Source organism: Cololabis saira, chromosome 14 (genome assembly GCF_033807715.1).
Source record: "Cololabis saira isolate AMF1-May2022 chromosome 14, fColSai1.1, whole genome shotgun sequence".
Taxonomy (NCBI): Eukaryota; Metazoa; Chordata; class Actinopteri; order Beloniformes; family Belonidae; genus Cololabis; species Cololabis saira.
This window is the reverse complement of record NC_084600.1, coordinates 12,625,997-12,644,845: the sequence shown is the minus strand read 5'-3', so window position 1 is coordinate 12,644,845 and position 18,849 is coordinate 12,625,997. Positions and strand designations below refer to the sequence as shown.

At 38.2% G+C, this 18,849-nt stretch overlaps 1 protein-coding gene across 1 annotated transcript; it reads right to left on the bottom strand.

The window, feature by feature from the left end:
* Window positions 1-6,805: 6,805 nt before the first annotated feature.
* Window positions 6,806-18,048, bottom strand: nf2b (NF2, moesin-ezrin-radixin like (MERLIN) tumor suppressor b). Its single transcript, XM_061739749.1, has 17 exons — window positions 17,762-18,048; window positions 17,467-17,580; window positions 15,727-15,852; window positions 15,481-15,603; window positions 15,301-15,384; window positions 15,141-15,209; window positions 14,928-15,010; window positions 14,732-14,807; window positions 14,497-14,634; window positions 14,131-14,205; window positions 13,917-14,030; window positions 13,659-13,781; window positions 13,227-13,444; window positions 11,691-11,793; window positions 10,848-10,978; window positions 10,585-10,753; window positions 6,806-8,733 (listed from the first exon to the last, which is right to left on the bottom strand). Exons 2-17 carry the CDS (start codon window positions 17,554-17,556, stop codon window positions 8,686-8,688), a joined length of 1,770 nt encoding a protein of 589 aa, XP_061595733.1. The 5' UTR covers window positions 17,557-17,580; window positions 17,762-18,048; the 3' UTR covers window positions 6,806-8,685.
* Window positions 18,049-18,849: the final 801 nt, after the last annotated feature.

Genomic DNA, 18,849 nt, shown 5'->3' with positions numbered 1-18,849 from the left:
AGTGTGTTAATCAATGACATTAAAAGCATAATTGTATAAAATGTAATAGATACATTTCAGAGAAAATTTGACAAGAAATATCTTTTTTCATTATGTTTTGTCTTTTTAGTATTTATTTGATGATTCATTTTGTATAATTTGGGGTTGTCACGTCTGGTGTATGGTGTGGACCCAAATGCAGGAGAGCAGGAGGCAGGAGTTGCAAAAACCAGGATTGATTCCAGAAAACCAAAAACAAAGCGCTGCTTGGCAGGATAAAAAAAAAAACTAAACAGGGATCAAAAAACTTGAGGGAAACCGTGGCAGGAAACATGGAGGACAAAACAGTACGGACCGACAGGGAACAAGGGAATGACAAGACCAGATATACTCAGGGGATAACGAGACACGACGAGACACAGGTGCAGACAATCAGGGCAGATGGGACACATGCGGGGAATGTCAAACAAGGGGTTGTATGAATATAAAAAGTATGATGGTTTTTCTTTCTTTTTTTGTATTCAACATATGTAAAGGTTTTTTCCCGTTGCCTGCACACATATTAATAGTTAAAACCAACTTTGGTAAAAACTGAAGCATATATGTGCATTTTAACCTTCAAACAAAGGTTTTTTTTGTGTGTGTGAACATGTACATGGGTGTGTGCACAAGTGTGTTTCCTTCACCAGCCCTCTTGGCAGTCTACTATATTGTATTGTTCCCTCAATAAATGAAGAAAAAAAAGTGAAAAAGAATTGGTTAAAAAAAAATTCTGCCAAAGAGGAATAAGATCAACGGGAGTGGAACATGGAAAAGTAGGAAAGAAAAGACAAGACAGTGATGGGTGCAGTTTGGTGAGAGTGTGATGTGTTGTAGTGTGTGTGAATGAATGTATAATGTGTTGTGTTTGAACAAATGTAAAGTTTACTGAAATGGTAAATATAACATGATCATTTTCATGTAAATATATAGATAGACAATATTAACAAAAATGAAGAGAAAAGAAGGAGCTTATGCATCATCCTGCACACACAGATGCAATCAACTTACCAATTCATCCTAAAAAGCCAAAAGCCCAGGCTGCAAATAAAAATTATATATATAAATATTTTCGAACAATCATCACTAAAGTCAATAAAAATAGTAAAACTGAGAATTTTCTGCTTCTACTTATCAGTGCAATTACAATCACGCACACATTGTAGTCATAATATGCTGACTGCAATATTTAATATTGGTCTAATACCTTTCATCCAGTCAATTACCATACATTTTGCAAGGATTAAAACGGATGAGCCCTCTCACACTCATCCATCTGTTCTTTCAAACTATGGTCCAATTGATGGGCAGGTCACGGGTTCACGTTCGGCAGTTATGCTTCTGTTTCTTCCTCCAGCTTTCAGCCATTCTTTGTCAACTCACTGGGGTGAAAACAGTCACGGAGACCGGGTCGCTTTCATTTACAGAGAAGCGGAGGATCAGAGTAGCCACGAACGGATCAATATCTGGGAAGAAACACGACACCACATGGATCCCCTGGTACCTCTGGATAAACTGGCTTCTTTCCAGGATAAAATCCTATCCAGAAGAGAAGCCCTGATTTACACGGAGTACCAAAAAAAACATGTATAGATATATCAGGAGTACATATATATATATATATATATATATATATATATATATATATATATATATATATATATATATATATATATATATATATATATACATATGTAGAGGTTTAAATTTCGAACTTGAGATAGTTGCTTATGGCTTACTCTGTCCGCCTCTACAACATATATATATATGTGTGTATATATGTATATACAGCTTAAGAAAACTCAAAAAATTTGAATATTCTGGGAATCTTAATCTTAAACTGTAAACCATAATCAGCAATATTAAAATAATAAAAGGCTTGCAATATTTCAGTTGATTTGTAATGAATCCAGAATGTATGACATTTTTGTTTTTTTAATTGCATCACAGAAAATAAAGAACTTTATCACAATATTCTAATTTTCTGAGACAGACATGTATATAAATATATTGTACATGCACTCCTGATTTCATTACATGACTCCTGTCACCTGCCTTTTACCTCCTTTTCCTCTACACTCATGCAGAGAATAAGGTGTGCATGCATGTTTTGCTGATACCAAGCCTCCAGCATCCAATTATTTCACTCCTTTAAATGCCTTTACAGCGAAACGCCTTCAAAGGCTCATTTGTTATTTCTCCTGTGTAGGACGTGATTTTACTCTTGTATATCATTGTGGCCCTCCCTCTCCATGAAGTGCTGCCTGCGATGCATTTCAAAATCTCTAACTGTACCCCCCCAACACACACACACACACACACACACACACACACACACACACACACACACACACACACACACACACACACACACACACACACACACACACACACACACACACACAAATGCTGAATGCTACGGGACACTTGAAACAGATGGGATAAACAGTATCAGGGTACTCAGAATAAAAGACATAGCAAAGCCATCTCCAGGCAAATTGGACTCCCTGAATGACACTCATTCTCCCCAAATCAGAGAGTCCTGGGGTTGCTGGACTTCACACCGGGATGAGTTCCTATGAGGGAAGCCTTGTCCACTTATCTCTGTCACTTCTCTTTACTTCATTGAAATCTGTTTTAGTGTGTTTACCTGTAAATCTCATCTGAGCAGATCCAGAGATTGTGCAGAAATAAGGAATAAGAATAAGCCCCCTAAGGATTCTGTAAAGGAGATACTTTCCTCTTTATTTATTTCCACCTTATTTCAACTTAATTTTATTCACAGTCCACTAATGTCTAACAAAAGGGGGGAAATCCAAAGGGAAGAACAAGGTAATTATGTCCTTCAGACAAATTATCGTCTACTAAACTAAACTGTGGGTCATTGTTTAGAAGAATGAGCTCCACTTGAGCCGCTGAAACTCCTGATCTGTACTAATGAGACAACCTGGTCCTCTAACACTCATTTGAGGATAGTGACTGTAGTATACCTTTGATACTTCTGCTGTCTTTTACTTTGGGGAGTTTTGAATGTAGGACTTCACTGAATTGATGTGTTTTCTTTGTTGCGTTGCTACTTTTACTTAAGCATAGTAAACAACCCTAGTGCGCTGCAGAAGCCTGTCCTAGTTAATACGCACAGAAGGAATGGAAATAGAACAGGCCGATATTTGCATATGCCTGTGTTTTGGAGGCAGAAAACATCAAACCTGATACACCTGTACAAACAAAAGGTTGTGAAAATGAAGGTTCAACCTGTTCCAATGAAATACATTAAGAGAAAATGCAACAAAAGCATATCTAATGATTTTTTTGTTAAAAGAGTAAGGAAGCAAAATAGTTTCATGACAGTAATTAGATATAAAATCAAAACCTGCAGTTTAAAACAAAGAAACGCCTAATCAAGGTTGCTGCAGCTAAACATTAGGCAAGGCAAGTGTATTCTTATAGCACAATTCAACACAAGGTAATTCAAAGTGCTTTACATCAACATTAAAAGCGGGAAGACACAATTAAACAGTAAATAACAAATAAAATGATAATAAAAGAGGTAAAATAATAAACAGCACACGTTGTTAAAAAGTAAGGGCAGTAGAGTACAGAAGGTACATCTCGTTCTTACAATGGCAAGAATTACATTTCTACACGGTCAAAAGGTACAAAGACCGGGTCAAATACAGGATTACAAAAGTAATCTGTAACAATTTGTACGGTGAATTAAACCAATTTGAAGGGGATTCAAAGTGGAGCGAGGGATCCCACCGGAGGGATCCTGGTCATCTTCACTGTCATGAAAACAAACGTAACAATATTGCTCAAACGTTTTCAAGCTACAACTTCTATGTGATTGTCAGATTGACGCGTGTGGCTCCGTGTGAAATGTGGCATGAGCTCACACACCATGAACTGGAGAGGGTTGACCACCTGGACCGGTGTCAGGAAGAAACTGCAGTTTACCGGTGGAACAAACTTCCTGTAGACCTGAGGTCTGCTCCAACTGTCAGCTCCTTTAAATCAGGGTTAAAAACATTACTGTTTACTGAAGTGTACTCTTAAATTAAACCTGCTGTACTCTACTGCCCTTATTTTTTAACAGCTTGTGCTTTTCATTATTTTACTTCTTATCTTATTCTTACCTATTTGTTATTGTGTGTTGCCGCTTTTAATGTCAATGTAAAGCACTTTGAATTACCTTGTGTTGAATTGTGCTATATAAATAAATTTGCCTTGCCTTGCCTTGCTTAAAGCAGCAAAATGTAACTTTTCCACCTTAATATCATATTTCCAGAGTCATTGTGATGGTACATCAACTTACAACAGGTTTAATGAACCTCTGTCATGGTCTGAGGGGTCTGTATCGCCTTCACTGGCACTATGTAACTTTGAGGTGGATGGTAGGAACCCTGCCACACTACTGGTAAAACACTACCGCTTTTGTCCAAAGGAGCCGCCAAACTCAACAAAAGCTGAAAGTTACATTGTGCTGCTTTAAGAGCAGCGATAGTGGATTCATGTAGATGTGAGTGGGTTCCCTGCTCACTGTGGACAAGGGAGAAAACCTGCTTGGTCTTTAAAATGAGTGTTGGACGATGATTACAACATGGAGGCTGTCCTGGTGTGTTTGTGGCTGAGAGCATCTAGGGGGTCTTTATTAACCCAGCGGGGGAAGGTGCTGCTGCATTATTAGTTCAGCTTGGAGCTGCTGGAACGTAGCAAACAATTTCATTTTTAACTTTTTTCATTGCACCAGCCAACATTTTTGTGTGCATGTTCTTGCTCACCCATGCACCTCTTCATGTCACACACCTTTACACACCTTGTGATTATGAACTGAACATGGGTTCATTTTTATTTAAATGAAAACTAACAGTTTTCTTCAGACCATTCAGTTTTTTTTTGTTTTGTTTTTGGTCTGGATTTGTTGAAAGGAGGTTGGTGGTCTTTATATAACCAGAAGTAAAGGAACTGTTTTGTCCATGTTGTTTGATTCTTCAGGGTTTTTACAGATCCACCAAGGTCTCAGTTATAATCCATCCATCCAACCATTTTCTATACGCGTTCTATCCTTTGCAGGGTGACGGGGGTCTGCTGGAGCCTATCCCAGCTCATTTCAGGTGAGAGACAGGGATTCACCCTGGACAGGTCACCAGTCCATCACAGGGCCACATATATGCAAACAACCAGACACACTCACACTCACACTTATGGGCAATTTAGAATGTTTTTGGACTGTGGGAGGAAGCCGTCCACAGTCTTCCTGTATCACCGTTGGCTGTCTGTCTTGTTTCCAAAGATATTCTGTTGATAAAAACTGAAAAAAACATTTAAATTAAATTAAAATTTGCAATACCCAACACACAATGTTTAAAATCTGTATCAGTTTTGCCCCATGAATGTTCAGTAACAGTTAGGTCAGGCTTCAGCTCTTCTCTGTCCACGGCCTTCACTCCGGCCTCTGTTCCTCGGCTGCCCCTCCATGTCCGTCAGTGGCCTCCCCTCCTGTCGGATGTCAGAGGGGCAGCGGCTTTCCGGTCTGCCTGGCAGCTTCCTCCACTGTATTTCACGGGCTTGTCCTTTGAGGCTCTCTGATTTCAGCTGCCACTTGGAGACAGCTCCCGCCTCAAGCACTCCGAACGGCAAGCTGAGAACAACACATCTTCTCAAAGGTGTTGCTGTCTGTTATAGTCCAGTTCCAACTGATCCTGCTGAGTGAATGGAAATTGCTTTAGACGTAAGGGGGGGGGGGGGTATTGCTGAGGAAGCTGAGGCAGTTTTGTTCTGAGGAATGGACAAAAATCCCAGTGGCGAGGTGTGCTGCACTTTAGTAGGGATATCTCCAAGTGCTTGGAGTGTTAACTAATTCAGACCTGAGGCGCCCTCTACAGGCAAAGACCGCCTGTGCATCATGTCCTTGGAAAATTGGTGTTGCTGAAAGTTGCATTAGAAAATATTGCCCTACTTTGCAGAAGATATTGATCTCTTCATCGCTAGGCTGACCTAAAGGAACTGTAAAAGCAGAGTAAATACAAAAACCCAAGATGTTTTTTGTTTTGTTGTGACTACTTTATAATAAGTCGTTTTTTTATCTACACAAGGAATTTCCCCATTAAGAAAATGAATAGTTCTCATGCTTGGAGCCAAAAATGTAATTCTAAGTAGCATTATTATAATTCTAACATATCTCTAAGTACTTTGGTTCTGCAAAAATAAAGAAAAAACAGATCTTGCTTCATAATTAGAATTAATCTGAATAATTGCAAATTGTTTTAGATAGGCTTTTTTTACATCCACTGCAGATATCAAAAATATATTGATAGTCCTGTATAGACCACATCTACAACGGGTTTGCCATATATTGCACCTTTTATATAATCAGCTATAAATGAATATATATATATATATATATAGATATTATCTTCGACAATAGAAGTGTTGGCGTAAAGGTTTGCCGTCCGTTTACTGCGTTACAATGGCATGCTTAGAAGTCTGACTATGACATTCAGCTCAATTCCTATTTTCTCCAAATTGTGAGGATAAAAGAAAAGCACCATCGGGCACTTAAGTCCGTATCTGTATTTTAAGGAGCGTCGGAAGTTTGTCTTTTTTAATCTTGTGGAAACAAAATTGATTTCTCGACTAACTGCAGATTGTAAGCACGATAGCCATCTATTGTCTCTGGGAAAATATTGTGCTCTTTAAAAAACAGAAATTGCAGACAATTATTTTATCCTCACAAACAAATTTATCCTCTGGATATAAGAGATAAAATAGTCAAATACATTTCCAGTTCTCTGTAGTATTTTAATGGTATTCAAACAGATAACAATAGATTTTTTCAAAGAACATTCTGTTGTCAAGACCGATAAAAGCATTATTGCTTTGCAGGCACATGAGGAGGGAAGTAATGTTTACCAATTATCTGAGCCCCAAATGAGGGCACAGACATCAGGCAAGGTGGATACATCGCTTTGTCACTGCTGTTGTAGTAAATTGATATACACAAAATAATTGGAGGTTAAAAAGGCACTAATATATATGTTAAAAAAAAGAAAAAAACCCTGATGGGCGACTGTAACATTTCTGTCACTTCAAAGTAAACACACCCTACAGAGGTTTTCTCATGTCAAATCATTGTTAACACTGGACTCCAATCTGGTTGGAAAATCTACAGAAAAATAAAACATCACAAAAAAAACAACTCTTTTTCAACCTTTTAAAAAAAACAGAAAAACCTAAAGAAATGTGAGGGTGATGTTATGTGAGGATTGATAGCACAAATAAATAAGGATAAATGAGAAAAATAAAGCATCTGGTGAATTTTCAACTGAAATGACACAATTTCTTTAACATTGAAGTTTCTCACTGAAATCCTTAAAAATGAATCCACTGTTTGTCACTCTTCAGTATGTAATCCTGCCAACTCAGTGCTCAGTCTGATACATGTGACTGCCTCACCGACATGTGCTCATTTAAAACTTTTATTCAGACCAAACTGCAGAAAAAGGCCGCTTGAGGACGTCTTTGCATAGTTAGGATAATCTGTTACCATTACAGGATATTATATTGTAATAGCACAACGTTTTACAGAAATGTTTTACTAGACTACTAATGCTATCTTATGGTGATAAAACCAAGAGGATTCTAACTATAAATGATCGTCTCCAACACTAAACCTGAAAAGTGCATTATGAGGGGAAAAAAGAAAGTCGTCAGTTTTCTTTTCTGTCAGTTCATTTAGGGAAGATGTCGTCCCCAAAGTTACCCTGATGCTAAGACATGTGAGTAGGACATGAGCAAAAATGACACCAAAAACACATCTCAGAACCTTAAAATACTATAGCAAAAATCAAAGTTCAAGGCACATCAGCAGGTTGGAGTGCAAAATACAAAAATCTTGAAATGGCAGAGCTTAAGCTTGAAACTGTCATACGCATGTATGGACTCCTGTGACCAGGCATCGCTAACAATAAAAGCACCTGTGTGATATCATTAAAGGCGATTCATGAAGCAGGAAACAAAGAAAAAGAAAAAGACCCAACACTGAATTTAACATTGTCAAAACCCTGACATATTCCCTTAATGCACCCGTTAGTGTGAACGTGTGTGAGCTCCCATCGCAGGGTTGTTTCTCACATTGATCATGATGTACCTACGTACATGTAGCTCTAGCTTCTGAAATCTGACATTAGGGTTTCTTTTTTTTCTGTCCAAAAGCTAAGTTTGAGTAATTCTTGTTCGTTGGAAGGAAAATTACTCACACTTCAGTTTGATGAACATGTTTAGGTGTAACTTAGTGTTAAGATGGACACATTTATAAATCTGCCCATCTTAAGGATAAAAACCACAAAAAACACGTCAAATAAAGAATAACAAAACAACTTGTTCATATTTCTATATTCTACACCAAATCCTAAATCAGTGATTAGCGTTGCACGTGTCGCACACCAATGTTCTTTTTACATAACAGAGATGGGGAAGATGCTGCAGGGACAGATGGCGTCTATCTGCTGTGGAGGATAGATTTTAAGTCTTTGCAAAGCGCACCGTCATGGTGTACGTGCGTCTCAGTCTGTCTGTTGTTCTTAGCCAGGTAAAAACAAAATAGGCAAACAGGAGAACTGAATCCCAGCCACAGGTGCCTTCCCTTTCAGACGTGCCGGACTATGATCACACTTCTTCAAAGAAGGCCATCTGAGACATGTACGCGGAGTTACGCTGCAAGACAAGATGGGCATGAACAGAAATAAACACGGAGATACAAAACAAAAACATGCATTTGTAGAATATTTACAGAAAATAGAAATGTACATTTACAGGGTTCATACACATTTTAACCAACACATTTCCATTACTTGTCCATGACTTGGCAGCAAGTTTCCATGACTATACATGACCTCTAAAACTATCAATGTATGAATGAAATATAGGAATAAAACTATGTAAAAAGTCACTACAGTGGAGATCTAATGACAATTGTGGTTTTATACAAAATAAACATTTGTTTAAACTAACACTGATATATCAGCAATATGTTGTAGTATATGGAGTATATGTTTTATAGTACCGTAATCTAATATAACTGTTGGAGAATGTGGTCACTCGATCTGCATGATGCGCAAGATGCTCGGCACGTCACACGTGAAAACGCGTGAAACTTTTCAATACGAAATATTTATTGATCAATTTTATATCTACCTTATAGGCTGGTATTACTAAATGTTATCATTAAGTGAGAAAAATAAATTCCATGACTTTTCCAAAACTTTTGGCGTGAACTTATTTTTCCAAAACTTTTCCAGGCCTTGAAAAAATGGCATTTTCAAATTCCATGACTTTTCCAGGTTTTTTCAAAACGTATGAACCGTGCATTTAGTATCATGTAATTGCCTAAATCAGTCTGTCAAAAACAACAACAAAAGAGTAAAAAAGTAGAAATAATTCGGAGGTTTGTTGGACAGTTTCAGGAGCTGTTGGGACAACTAGCTCCAGGTTTAACCTCAGAGCCAACAGACCTACGCGATAACAAATCCTGTGTCTGAGGTGAATTTCATTTCTACTTCACTTTTTAAACAGTTCATTAAAATCTGTGAACATCTACCTGGCGCGAGAGTTGCCATCTTCAAGTTATGCTGCACTTTTCCAGATTGGTCGTTCCTGTCAGAAATGAAACTTTTTCTACCTCTATGTGGAAAACAACCAGAGCTGCACTATGACGCTGCTGATGCAAAAGCCTGCACTTGATACAGGCTTGGAATTATGAAACTGAGGTGTTCATTATTTTCCTCTTCATCGATGATTATCTACAAAAATGAATATTTACAAGAGTCCACTAAACCGCTGTTTTACACTCTTCTTCCCTTTTATGGCTGTGAAACAGTCACTTCATCTTAGCTATAGATGAGAAACATTGTTTTTCTAAGTACAAGTTTGTTTTCATCTTTCAATTCAAATCAAATAAAACATTAAATGATGTAGAAAGTTTGTGCTGCATGCATACAAGACCTGTCGTGACATTCAGCACATCAGGAGCAACAGGAAACCTACTGCTCAATGGAGGGAGATAAGTGATGACATATTTGGACAGGGAGTATATTCAATAGAAAAACTCCCATTATGCCTAAAATATTATAAATAGAAACTCTTTTTGTCTTACCACTTGCTGGATGTGTCAGAAGGGAGGAACAACTCTCGTATTATGCCAAAAGAAATCATCTATCTTTCACAAAAACATTGTGCATTTCCTCACTAGGAATGAGCTCCTCTGCTCATGTGAAACATTTTCAGCAGCACTCTCAAAAACACTAAACGTCTATTTTGTTTGTCAATACACCGCCTTCGTTTGAGCCATTTCCTTTAATATCAGTAATCCTTAGTTTCGGAATGTAGTTTAAAGGTGAGGCATTTGGTTAACTTTAGCCACAATATATAATCTGGGTTACACTTTTTCCAAACCAACACTATACTACTTAAAATTACAAAATAATACCCAACAGGAAACCACATGATATTGGTTAATCATCTTTAATACTGATATGGTTTTGAAATATTAATTGCATCCATACGTACGTTGCTGTGAGGTATGTAGACAGGTTCTTGGACGTATCCCCTGGCCTCGTTGTGGATGCTGTACAGGCTGGCCTGCTGCTGCTGCTCCTCCAGCTTCAGAGATTCAATCTCTGTTTTCAGCTCCTTCAGCTGGTCCTGCAGGTGCTTGCTCTTCTCCATGTACTCCAGCCTGCATCGTTGCACAGCAACACAGGGTTAGACAAGGTTAGGGCAGACTCTGCCTTCCTAAAACACTGCTGCAGAGATGTTGGTCCCCAGCTCACCGCTCTCTCTCAATCTCCATGGACAGCCTCTTCATGTCCGAGTCCTTGAAGTCGACACGAGAGCCCATCGATTCAAACCCCAGCTCTCCGGGTTCAGGAGGAGCAGGTGGAGCAGAGTAGGCTGCTATGAGCTGGGGGACAGGTCAAAACACGTCAAGATGTCTTCATCAAGGTAAAAGCCTCTATACAAGTGTGGGGAAAAAAACACTGAATTGACTGAAGCCTCAATGGATCATGTTTTCAGTTTGGCTGCTACTATCTGACAGCTCTCACTGAGATACAACACATGACTGAAAGCAAATTATTTCAGTTTCCTAAAATAAAACTGTTAAACAGTTGGTTGGAGCAGGACATAGTTTTTATTTTCTGTCTGTTTTCCAAGTTTTGAGAACAGACTTGTCTGCAGGAGTGATGATTATTTCGTAATATAAACTTGTTTTTCTACAAACCCTATCAGTAGCAAAGAGACATTTGGTATTCCTCTTTTTAAATATAAATCAATACTTGAATGACACATTTTTTTCCGTGTTGTTCCTTCCTGCTACTCATGAGCCCTCATGGAGATGAAATTGCCCCTTATTCTTCTGCCACTACAATCAGAGTCATCCAAACTCAGCGACCTCACAAGTTCAACGGTTCAGTCTTCAGTTCTGAAGCTTATAAATTACTTTCAAAAGGACAGTCGCCAATCAATGGGCTCAGTTATTACAATGAGTGCACTCTAATCGCTGTCATATCGCAGAGAGACTTAGTAATGACCCTCTTAAAAAACAGTAACAATGATTTCTTCTTTTAAATAATTTGGACAGGGATCACAAAGTGCATGTTTCCTCATGGCAGTACCGGGTATGTCGTCTTGGTGATCTCCAGCAGCTTCTGCTTGGCTCTCCTTTCTGCGTCCTTTGCTTCTGTCAGATCCTGTTTCAGGTGATCAGCTTCCTTCAGCCTGGAAACAGATTTGGTTAATTCAGCCCAGAAAGGAAAACAGCATAATTAATGTGCAGAATTTTTTTTTTTTTCTTTAAACAAAACTGATTTTTAAGATGTGAAATGGAAGTTGTGCATTGAACAGAGGGATGTCTTCGATATCGGATGTCTTTTTCATCCCTCAGGAAAAGGAGGAGTAAAGAACAGACACCGTGCAAGTCTCTGGATTTGATTGCTTGGCTTTTGTCCTAACATGCAGTGTGCAAAACTGTCCCTTGTACAAACAAACACACACAGGCTTATATTTGTAATCTACGGCCAATCAATCCAGTCTGTCCCAGCTGAAGCAGTGGTGTCACGTTCTATACACATCAAGTGAAATTAAAGCAAACAGGACGCACCCGTGACTCTGCTGCTGCAAATCATATAAATACACTGCCACATGTAAGGATTTTGTCATTTACCGTAAATTAAGTTTCAGAAAATAAAATGCTTTATGCTGCCATCTGTTGTTATGACCGTAAACATGGCCTGAAGCTAATGACAGATTAACGCTCCATCAATATGTCAATCACACAACATTGTCTCTTTAAACATTTCAGAAAATAGAGTATGGGGTTAGGGTTTTTTATATATGTACACACACACACACACACACACACACACACACACACACACACACACACACACACACACACACGCACGCGCACGCACGCACGCACACGCACACGCCGAACACTTCACTTATTTATTTTTAGACTTTTCTTTAACTTGAATGTTTGTTATATTATGTTTATTTATGTTCATGTTTACGGATATGCACATCGTGAGCAGAGAAAAAAAAACGAGTCAAATTCCTTGTGTGTTCACATACTTGGCCAATAAAGTTGATTCTGATGGAAAACTTTACAAATCCTAATAAAACAAAGTCTTATGAGCCAGAATCAGGACAGGACTGAAAACTAAATAAATCTGGCAATAAATCTGGTAATATGGAGAGAGAAAGAGGAGACGACTGGATTCAGTATCAGCTCAGGGCTACATGAGCCGTTTCTAGGACATCACATTTAAACTTTGAGCTGCTCTTCAGGTGACACAGACATCAGTATCGATAGAAGATTTTATGGCCGCTTCTGTAAGGACGGTTTTATTAGGATTTTATCACTGAGTTGATTCCAACTTTCAAAATCCAATCTTTGAGCGACTCTACTAAGAGTGCATGCTCACCTCAGTTTGGTTGGTTGAGCTTCAGCCTCTGATGTTTTCAAGGAAACATTTTTATTATACTGTGATTAACAGCATTTCATTTATTAATTTGACGTTAATTGATACTGCAAATCTATGGAGAACTCAAAAGAGGCATGAAGCAAATGTTACATACACAAAAAAGCCATTACAGATGTAGTAATTCATTTAATGCTCCAAGTAACTCTAGTTAAAAAGATGTCAGACCTCCTCTCAGACTGCTCCACCAGCTTTACTGCCAGCGTCTCCGCTTCCCTCATCTTCTGCTCCATCAGCCTCTTCTCCTCCTTGGTTTTCATTGCTGTGACCTCTAGTCTCTGTCTTTCCTGCTCAGCCTCGGCAGCCTTGTGGGCCAACAGCTTGGCTTCCTCCTCAGCAATCTGGGCTTTCTCAGCCAGCAGGTCTGCCGTCTCCTCAGAGCGAATCTGTAATATAATATGTATATAATGCATCATTCTTTCAAAATGGTTTCTTTTCTGAATTTAACAAAAAGTGCTGAATATTTAACATAATGGAGGAATCCGTCTCCCCAACATAAACAGTATTAATCTCTTTTGTTCCATAACATGCCCTGTGACGTAAAGCCTGCAGGTCAAACAGAATACCACAACTATCTAATGTCAGGAATGAAGCTCTCACCAGCGCCTCGTTGGCAAGTCGCGACTCATCCTGCAGCTGAAAAAGTCTCCGCTCCATCTCCTCTTTTGCTCGTTCTGCTTCTTCTCTCATCTGTTTTTCTCTTGCCAAGATCTGACGCTCCATCTACATGGTGACCGAGAAACACACAAAAACTTATAACAATGGTACAATAGCGCACAATCAAAATAATACTGATAGTGCATTGTATTCACCCCACTGAATACAAAATTGCTCCAACAGAGCGGTGAGAGCACTGACCTTCTTTCGGGCCTTCTCCTCTTTAGCTTGAGCCTTCATCTGCTGCACTTCGATCGAGTCCACCTTCCTTCTCCTCATGAATAGATCGTGGTTCCCAATGCACAACTGCAGGATCTACACCAGTGGGAGATTAAGTAAATTACTTCCTGCACCTTCCATGTGGATTTGTGATTGTGAGGTGGTGAGCAAGAAAAAAAATAAAATAAAAACCAACCAGCTTGTTGACGCGTAGCTGAGACGAGTAAAACTTGAAAACATCTTTTTTCTTGTCTAGGGGTTTGATTGTGAACTGCAAGGAGCAAAAGAAGTTAAAACATTTGGTTCAGTCGCACAGCACACATTTGATGCCTTTGCAACAGCACTGTGAAACGATCTAAACTGAAACACCTTAAACATGCAGGGAACACAAAACAGATGTATTCAATTTCACAAAGGAAGCAAGAGGTTTCTGAGTTATGCCCTGCACTGAAACTAAAGGAAAAACATGATAAATTATTCACTCATTTTCTCAGTAGTGTATGTGTTGTTTCTATTCAGACAAGTCATCTGTCTTACATAAAGAAAACTGGAAGTTTGTTACCTCCTTTTCACTGTAAGAGATATTACGAATTCCACTCCAAGGGAAGGACTTGTTGGGGCTGAGTTTGTTGTTGGGTCTGTAGATGTGAAGACCCTGAGCATCCACCCCAAGCAAAAGGTCCGTGTCCCTCTTATTTTGCTGTTGATGTGAACCAGCATGACAGTAACATTAAACAATTGCATTTTTAATGACATCATGCAAAATGCAACATCGCCTCACAGTGACTAACACTCACAGTAATGGCAAAGTAGCTGACACCGTACATCTCAAGGTCCTGAGCGATCTTTAAATATTCCATCTCAGCTTCATCTCTGTAGAGGTGATATCAGAAGAAGGAATCAAAGGGATGTGACACTATTATGCATTTCATTAACCTCAAAAGAAAGGTGCCAGTTTGTCTTCACGTGTTGGATTATAGCAGTCAGTTCTACCTGGCGATGCCTCTGTGCTCTGCATACCAAGCTGTGATCTTCTCCTCCCACATTTCAGCTGTCATTTGGTATTGCATCAGAACCTAGGATGCAGATCACAAGATCAAAGGGAAGATGTCACACCCTGAATGCACAAACTCTGACTAAGTGATGTAAAAACAAACCAAACAGCCCATTTTCCTTCAAAATCTGGACGTCCATCTGTGTACATACCCCTTTTGGCAACAGCTCATCTTGTGCCAGGAAGCCTGGCTTGTGGAAGTTTGGGTCATAGTCCCCATACTGGTGGAGAATGAGAACATCATTTCCATTGGATTGTAATGCACAAACAGATTAAATAGAGTCTAGCTTACAACAGACTGATTAATTTTACCTTTGCCTGGACAGCATAAGACGCCAAGAGAACTGAAGCTTCAGGGGAGCAGAATATCTCCTCATCTAATATCTGTTTTTTCACCTAAACAATGTTTTCCAAGAAACAAATTGTACCAAGTTAAATATAAGCCAATAGAACAGTCTGCATAAGTACAAGGCGTACTAGGGACTCAAATACCTGTAAGAAGAAGAGGTGTTGTGTAATTTCTTGGACCAGTTCCTCTTCTACCTTTTCAGGGAAGAATTTAGCCAGGAAGTGAAACGTTATGGGAGAGTCCTTGGGAACCTCCTGGTCCAAAACCTTGTGGAAAAAATGAGCCACAGAAAAATATATCCATCAAAGATTCAACAGCAAGTTGTCACTTCTGTCATTTTGATATCCTCTTTAGCCACGTTCTCTGGACGGGCTGAATGCTTCACTCACCCGTTTCTCCGGTTTTAGCCAGGCATAAGTGTCCTTCACTGTGTACCTGAGTCCAAAAAACCAGGTCTCCCTCAAGCCAACAGTGCGACACACAAGGTCAAACAGGTCCTTACCTTTCCATTTAACCTGAGAACAACAGAGATAAAGAAACACATAAGCTACTGAATGTTCCTGCAATTACTGTTCTGTATTACTTTCAGGTACCAGAGGACAAGACCTCCCCTCCGAGTAGCACTGCTGCTCCCTCCTGAAAAGTTAAGGCCACCATGTAAAGTGACATTTCACACCACAGATTCATTTAGAATATATTCATATTAGCAGCCAAAGTTTTGGAATAATTGGACATACATCTACAATTCAGACAGCAAAAATAACAATACCTGCATTTTGTTCTCAGGGAAAAGTTACAGTGGAATCCTTCTTTAAGAGGAAAAAAACAATTACTGATTCGTGACTTTTCACACCAAATGCATCTAAAATATAAAAGTCACTGCTCAAAACAAAGGGGAACAGTTGGACAATTTCTTCAAACTGTCCATTTACAACCTAACCATCTGAAACTACTTCAGTTAAGAGAAAAAAAATAATAAATTCTATTCCATGTAGATTAAATATTGCCTTTTTGAGACATCAGTTAAAAAAAGGAATCTTTTTTTCTCTCCTTTTGTGTTTTTCAGTGAATCTAAGATAGAGAACCACGGATTCACTCGTTTTCCTTTTGCCACATCAGCTTCTGGGGACTGAAGATTTCTACTTTTTAAAATACTCCTGTCAGAAAAGCAGCAACTGCATTTCTCCTTGGAAAGTTTATATATGTTGTTTTGCTTCAATCATATTTTTGCATTTAAATCTAGAGTCCAGATTCACAAATTTGTTTTCCCTACAGATGCTGAAACACGTGGAACGCAGTTTCAATTACAGAAACACATACACTCACTCTTAGACACACACACATACAATAGAGGCTCCAAAAAAAATTAAAGCAAACTAACAGCTTCATTTTAAAAAGTACTCAAATTCAGTGGGATTGGTTTTATAAAATAAAGGGAAAAAAAATAGACCATCGACAAATTAGAGCCTGGCTTAGAGCAATTAATTAAAATGTCTTTGTAGAAAACAGAACAATGTGAAGTTATGATTTTCCTTATCTAGACTTTCTTTATTTTTATTGCGAAAGGGGGTCTCCACACCTGGAATAAAAACCACCTTAAATACAAAATCCTGTTTGGATTACAGAAAAGAATAATCCATTTTGCATGGTGAAGACAACAAAAAAATAGAAATGGCTTTTTTTCCAAGATTCTGGAGTCAGGTCTAAAAAGGTAATTACAATCTTAATTACTTATAATATGAGGTCACTCCTAACCTGTGCCGTGTCTGTTCTCTGGTTTCCTTGGGGAACTGCTACTACAGTATTTTCAAGGATTTTAAATGTCCTGTTGAATTAAAAATGTGTTTTTGGTCACTCTAGTTTGCCTGAGTCTTTTCTCTTTTTTTCTAAGTTTAGTCAACCACTTCTACACTTGTGCAGGGCTTTATTATAACCTACACAAAACCAAGTTTACCATCACGCAAGGGTGTTTTTAGTTTTCTTTGGTGTACTTGCCCATAAGTACGAAGCGGTTGATTGTATAGGACTCAATAAATGATGATAAAGATAAATGCCAGTACACACTGACCTGTTGCACAGAGACAGATAAAAGATCTGTTAAAGCTCAAGTGTTGTTGACAAAATCTAACCTCACACATGAACTCCATTTCAGCATCCATTGTGATAACTTTGACTTTGAAAGTCTTTGGCTGTTTCTTCTTTAATCCTAGGATAGACATTCTGAAGTCCTTTGAAACATAAACCTGTGGGGGAAAACACAGAATTACAATAAACAAGTGGGCACCTCGAAAACACATTTAAAGACACTCTATAATGTGAAGAATTTGGGAACTGGTTTCTGAATCAATTGAAAGCATAAAAACTTTGCATGTGACCTAACAGACAACACAGAAACTGCTACTTGTGTTAGTTTTGTCCCATTACCAGGATGAAGGATAAACACTGCCGTCCAAGGCTGGAGAGAGTTGGGTCACCAATGCTAAGCTAACTACAGTCACTAAACAGCGAGATCCTACACGGTTACTCTGCTAAAACTGACCAAAACAAGTTGTAACAAGGGGGAAACTTTTGATAAATATCCATACTGAATATATCCAAGTGGCTTGTAGGTATTACAGTTGGTTAAAACTTTTTTGAGGAAAACTTTCCTAAAGCTACGAGTTTAGCTGGTTAGCTTGCGCTTCAAATCAGAGCGACTTTCAGAAGATTTTTGTTTTGGCTCTGCAGGCGGAACATGAATACTAGACTTTTGTTATGACTCCAACCTGGGAACATGAATACCCGATTCTCGAGATACTCCAAAGCTAAAAAACAATCAAAACATATATTTTTAATCAAAGAAAAAAAGTGTTTGAATGCAAAAAAAATATTTGAGACTAAAAAAAATGCATTTGAACACTGTTTTTCTTTGATTGGAAATGTTTTCTTTGAAAGAAGTGAAGTTTTTTTGTTAGAAGCAACTTTTTTGATTGAAGTAGTGTTTTTTTGTGTTTGGGTCATATTATGGATAGGACATTTGTGTCTTTATCATTTAATCAAAAAAGAAGTTGCTTCAAAAAGAAAAAAATATTTTCAATTAAAAAAAATCACTTTTTCAATCAAAGAAAAAAAGTGTTTGAATGCAAAAAAATATTTGAGACCCAAAAAATTGCATTTGAACACTTTTTTTGGGATTGAGAATATTTTTTTGAAATAAGGATGAAATAGGGAGTGATTTTTTTTTTGATTGATTGAAGTGAAAAACGTTTTGAAGTCTTTTTTTTTTTTTGATTGAATAATTTTGACACATCCCGCAGTGGGTGGATGCTTCCCCAGAGTCAGACATGTTTGAGTGGCAAGTGTATTATTTTCTTTGATTGAAATAATTTTTTTTATTGAAGTGAATTTTTTTTTAATTGAAATTTTTTTTTTTTGATTGAAGCAATCTTTTTTTTGATTGAATAATTAAGACACAAATCTACCTCCATACAAAGCTGGGAACATGAATAGCAGACGGGACCATGCTTATGCAC

Excerpts from the sequence above, each read along its gene's own strand:
- nf2b (XM_061739749.1), bottom strand. The coding sequence starts at position 17,556 with ATGTCTATCCTAGGATTAAAGAAGAAACAGCCAAAGACTTTCAAAGTC. Across the intron at positions 15,210-15,300 it reads CTTATGCTGTCCAGGCAAAG|TATGGGGACTATGACCCAAA; the intron begins GTAAAATTAATC and ends ATTCTCCACCAG. Across the intron at positions 11,794-13,226 it reads GTGGAGCAGTCTGAGAGGAG|GCTGAAGGAAGCTGATCACC; the intron begins GTCTGACATCTT and ends ATCTGTTTCCAG.